The following is a 6056-nucleotide window of genomic DNA, read 5'->3' as shown; positions in this document are numbered from 1 at the left end:
AGCAGCAGGGACCTCCGACTAACAGCAGGAGCAACACACAGCAGACGCGGCTACCACGATTCTTTTCTAGGATTAGAAGATTGCTTCGTAGGTTCAGCCCGTACAGGCTGACTTAAAAGGGGGCGGTGTAGTTTATACACTTCGGTCCTGCAGCGTTACGGCCTTGCTCGATCCTGTCGTTCGGCTATCTTCGGCTGTGCGCGCGGCCATTTTCTTGCTCTCTTCCAACGCATCCGCTCAAGCGAAAGGACGTGTTCTTTATAGACATGGGCAAAACGATTATTTTCAAAGATTGAATGCGGTCCAATTCATTCAGTGTCGTGAACTGAACGCGTGCGGCAGTTCTTCCGCACGCCGTACGAGCGGTTTAATGTGACGACTATTTAGTAGCCCGATGACACATGCGAATCGCAAATTCAGTGACTTACAATTTTTGTAACAACGATATTATCTTTTATTTATAACAACGATATATTGAATATCAATATCGCACGACAACCGAAAAATAGACCGACTTTGCAGGAGAATGTGAACCTTTCTTCAAATTTATTAAGGTTCTCAAAAAACAATTAAACATGCTCGAACACGTCCTTTAAGTTCTCTGCGCATATGAACGTTAGTTTCCTGCTCACTACCACCCATAAATTAGTAAAACGAAATTTTCTGCAAGGAAAGTTACTCACACACAGAAAAGAACAAACCCGAAGCCGTCCGAAGTCGTGTAGTCGGCACATTGAATCGTCGCCGTACGGGTGGCGTACGGAAGAATCACCGCACGGAAAACGTACGGAAGAATCGTCGAATGTATTGTCTGTCAAAAATCACAGAACTGTTGGTTTGCATGTGTAGTCGGCACATTGAATCGTTACCATACACAGAGCGAAGAGTCATCGTACAGCATGCTTACGGAAGAGTCGCCGCACGGATAGCGTGCGAAAGAATCGCTATTCTCAATAATGTTGTGCGGAACTCGTTCACTCAGTATGAAGATGGGAGCGTATCGAACGGTTCTGATTCTTTGCGCGCATGCCTAGTTGTTGCGGAGGTTTTTCGATAACCGTCACTTTTATTCGCCAGATTCTACTCTCATACGCTTGTAGACGGACGGATTTGCGGACGGTTCTGAAACTACATTACTAAATTAACCACTTATTCTAATCCTCGAACCGTCCACTTACTTTCATCTCCTTTCTGTGTTTTCCTGTTCGTTTTTACTACTGGTCACATTCTACACGTTGAATATTCTTCACTGCTAGTTTCGTACTGACCCTACACGTTTCCAAGCTGCTTACTCGCGTGCCAATTGCGCGCCGTTTATCGTCGGGTCCTGCCGAAGCGCGCCGTTACCTTACCGACAGGGGTGTCGAACGCTTTCGTTGCAATACTAGTTCTTTAGCGTCCTGCCTTATTTTTATATTTGTGTTTTAATGATATCCCAGTCATGCAATGGCGGAGTTTCTTGGTCGCATTTCTTTTGTTCTCATAGTCGGTTAAAGGTCTATTCGAATTCGAAATCACCACTGACAGGAAAACTTAATTGACCTTCACGCACACACTCTCACCGCGATGGTATATAAAGCGCCGTGTAACCACGCCCGCTTCAGTCGCCCGGCCGCTATTGCAGCGTGTGGACCTACGCCGGGTCGTAGCAAAAATATGATTCTATGCAAAAAAAGGGGGGTGGGGGAACTAGCACCACTCTCTGGCTCTCTCGTGAGAGCCGTTATCAGAGAATGATACTCTTTTTCCCCATACTATTTGCGTCGCGATAGTGCTGTAATGAAAGAGAATATTGGATTAAGTCGGTCGAGCAGCAGCAATAGATACTTCCTTCAGGGTCGCGCGAGTAGCTTGGTTCACGTGCGTTGCTTACGGTTTATAAACAAAGCCTAACGGGAAGGATTTTTGTCATTGAAAATTTTGAAAAACATTCAAATGGCTTGGCGATTGGCTGTTTTTAAATAAAACATAAAATTTAAGGCATTTTGAAATAATTTTTGTATGGAAAAAAGCCTACGAATGTGTCAAATTATACCTAGTTTGAATCATTGAATTTGTGCGCTTGTCCTTCAAAATATCTCAGGACAAAGTGTTACCAATTTAAATAAATCTGATGGTTTATATATAAATAATAATTTAAATATGATTAAATGCACACAAGCTGGTCAGTTTAATGCTTTGAAGGAGCGCTTTATTCGAACTCAAGTCGGTTAGGCAGAACCTACCCGTCACGCTATGTACTGTACCTTCCGACACACGCGTTGTCGGTCGGTCGCTTTGAATGTGTTGGTGCGTTGCGATGTACGTATACGCGCGATGGAGGACTTGAATCGCGTACCGTGATTTTGGGTGTGTATCACGTGTGTGTTCGATTTTTTATCTCGCGTCGCATGTAGGCCAGAACGAGAGATCCGAATAAAAAAAGGATGGGAGGAGTCCAATTGCTGGTTGGGATGTTTTGTAGCGTTGTGAGAGAATTCTTGTCGATTTGTGTTCCTTTGGTGTTCCTCAACGGCGTTGAAGTCGTCCGCATCGTTTTATAACGTTTGCTCAGTAGCTGGTAGAGCTACTCGGACCCATCGGAAAGTGAATTGCATTTACCCAATGTTAATCGTTCATCCCGATAGCCCAAAATGGAATTAAGGGTGCGAATACGGGAATGGGTTCACAGTAATGTACACTAGGAGTACATCTTTTTTCATCGATATTTTTAGCGCAAACGATAAAGGTGATCGATGTAAAGTGCACACTAACACCATTCAAAACCCCAAAATAATGGTGAGCATTTTAGTTTCGTCATCATAATCGGGACATATGTAGACAAAAATATCATATGAAAAGTGTTTGTACTTTATTAGACAACATAACTTTATCACAACCCCGTGCTACAAACCTAATTTTGCACCAACAGTTAATGCAACAAATGGCACCCAACACGACTGTACTAGCACTGTACCAAAGCACTTCCAATGTTCGACATATACCAGCAAAAGGTATGGAGTAGTTTTGCAATACCACTAAAACAACAAAAATGTTTTCGTATTTAATGCATACTTTTAGGCAAACAAATCGCGTTCCGTGAATCAGAACGCACAACGGAACCGTTTGCTACACAAACGATTTCATCCGGCGAAGAGATTGCGTGCTTTGGACAAATATTTAACAAACTCAACGAGATCCCACGGGAACAGCTAGTCACAAACAAAAAACTGTTGGAAATGGACAGGCAAATAAAACTCGTTCGTTCGGAGCTAGACCTGCTGGCGGACAGAATTGCTCCCAGGGTTGACGTTGTACGAGCAAACAGTTTTGAATTCGAACCCATAGGATGTAAGGAAGAATTGGACGATTTTGAGCAAAATCTACGAGGGCAAGAATTCACAATTAAAATGCGTCAGTTTGTAGATGCCAGGCTGACAACTGAAAGCATTGAAGCGTGCTTACATGCCAGTGTTGACGTTCGTTATAAACGCGATTTTGTTGTACAGTTAAGCTGGACGGCTATGGGCTATCCGAACCCAAAAATAGCGTTTAAAAATTATAATGATATACTAAAATTATATAGATACATAGGGACATGTCATGATTTCAATGCTACCGACATTAAACTAATTTTGTAAAAATGATTTAATTTTAGACATAGTTGACAAAGATTAAACTTAGCAGGTGTAGTGAAAACATCTTATCATAGACATAGCAAGCAGTAAACTAATTAGATGTAGTCAGGATTCATTACATATTTTTAGCCAGTTCATGAACTATTTAGAAATATGTTTTTGTTATTCTTTATTTACATTTCAATCGATTAAAATATTTAAATATCATATCAAATCGTTATCAAATATCATATCGTTTGATTCAAAAATGATCTTTGCTATTTTAAAAAAAGATATGTTATTTTAAACTGAGGTATGTTTAAGGGGTACAAAGAAATTATCATTTTCCTGAGCAAGCGGTATTACCACTAATTTACATTTTATATCCTGGGCCCCTACTGTTGTATCCGTTTCATCTAAATTATTTATATTAGCATGATGTAGGTTGAAAACCTTCAAATTGAAGGGATAAACGAAAGCATCTATTGAAAAGGATTTTTTCGCAAATATGTCAAGGGTATATTCTTGTAAAACTACATTTTCATATTTACAAATGCTATTGGTTAAAAACCATGCATTGCTTGATCAGTTTTTAAGCAGAATCCTTTGCGTACATAAAGTGAGATTAAATTGCCTCTTTGTTTAATTAAGGGATATGCAACATTTTCATTGCTATGATCCGTATTAAAAGTTTCCCTTTCTGAAATTCTATTGATAGCTTGTTCCAAACTTTTTGAACCGCTTCGCAGCAAACGTTTTCTATGCTGCAATTCATTTTCAAATGGGTAGGAATAAAAAGTATTAAGAGGACCGAATTGTTCTACTTCATCGTAAATATGCAACAGATTATGCACATTACTAGAAATATACTCTGGGCCGTATATAGTTTTGTACTGTTGAACGAAAAGCTGTAGGAGCCAATGTGCAAGTGGCCAATGCTCTTTGTATACCACTAAAGATAGCAGTGTAATGCTACAAAAGTATAATATAAAATGGTTCCAATTTGTTTCACATAAATGTTCTTTAAGTACAGCTGTTGAAGCGTAAAATAAATATGAGGATAACCCAGACCCTTTCCAGTACTTTAGATCGTTAAGAGAACGAAATTTGCTATTTATCTCGGATGGTAATTTAGTATTTAACAACATAGGTGACATGTTATAACTTTGTTGTGTTGATAATTTGTGTGCCAATCCAAGTTTCCCGTTTATCCAGCTATTCAATAGTCGTTTGGTAATTCCCAAATCGATTATGTGCAACGAATCTCCAACTATTACTTGTTTCACAATATCGAAGTTGTCCAAATGTACTAGAGGAGTGTCAAATATATGGTGAGGGATATATATGCACATTCTAAATCCCTCGTCAGTACGATTTGGAGCAATTTGATCCGAGAACGCAACTCTTCGCATACTCTGTCCTACCGTACCAACGCCTGTCTAAGAAAGTATAAGGTAATAGTAATATTAACTTAATTTTACAATTGATTTATATTACCTTTGATATTTGCACGAGTAAGATAGTCAGCTATAATGGCACGTAATTGTATATTAAACTTCCTGTTTTGAACCATTGCTCCATTCTTCATTAGGAAGTTTAGTTCGTCCACAAAAGGACGAAGAAAGTGTTCGATACTTGCTGGTTTTGCTGCTCCGCATGTATGTACAAATACGAATAAAGATTAAAATATCTACGCAGAATCAATTTCATTAGCTCGTTTAGAAAACATGTTTGAACTCCATGATACCAATATTGACCTCCTTGTACCGTCACTATTTCCATCGAAGGGTTGCAATCGGTCTTCAGCAGGGTTCTAGCATCTTTAGGCAACTTGCAGGTACTTGCTTTCCGTATTATATCCATAATATCCTTGATTGACTCGTAAGTTTGATTTTTTTATACGGCCCAGCGACGTAAAACATCTTGCACCGAAAATACGTTACTTCATTGCTCCAATTCCGGCTCTTTGTCCTAACTTTCATCGAGAAAATCGACAACATTATTATAGTGATTATTGTCAGCATCATCCTCAGCGTTTTCCATAGTTTCGTTTTCAGAAGCATTCTGTGTCAAATGATCACCTGCTAGTCCAGTATCAAAAGATACATTGTTATTAATGATTTGTTCGTCTCGTGTACCTGAAATTGGAACATACTTCTGTTAACAGAAAATTTAAAAGAAATTACAACTTTTCCTAACCATGAGCACTCTCAATTGCAATTGCATGATCATACAGATGAGTGTTGTATCGAATTCGCTTCGTTAAAGACTCTGTAGGTTTCTACAATTTATTTATACTTTACAACTCAGGCGATGCCGTTGTCCGCGCACGCAGGAGTATATTGAGAAAAGAGAACGCTTCTCGGATCGGACGCCGATCGGACGCACCTATCCTAGCTTACGCACCTGTCCTGCACCTGCACCTGCTATTCGTGTCCTGTCCGACTTTCTCGTTATTCG

The 6056-nt window shown here is 39.6% G+C and overlaps 1 protein-coding gene across 1 annotated transcript; it reads right to left on the bottom strand.

The window, feature by feature from the left end:
• Nucleotides 1–4159: 4159 nt before the first annotated feature.
• LOC128297519 (uncharacterized) lies at nt 4160–5459 on the bottom strand. Its single transcript, XM_053033186.1, is given in 3 exon segments — nt 4160–5035; nt 5068–5243; nt 5354–5459. Coding segments are annotated over 3 exon segments (1158 nt in total).
• Between the last annotated feature and the right edge of the window lie 597 nt (nt 5460–6056).

Source organism: Anopheles moucheti, chromosome 2, assembly GCF_943734755.1.
Source record: "Anopheles moucheti chromosome 2, idAnoMoucSN_F20_07, whole genome shotgun sequence".
NCBI lineage: Eukaryota > Metazoa > Arthropoda > Insecta > Diptera > Culicidae > Anopheles > Anopheles moucheti.
The sequence above is the reverse complement of the archived record's forward strand: the minus strand, read 5'-3'. Positions and strand labels throughout refer to the sequence as shown.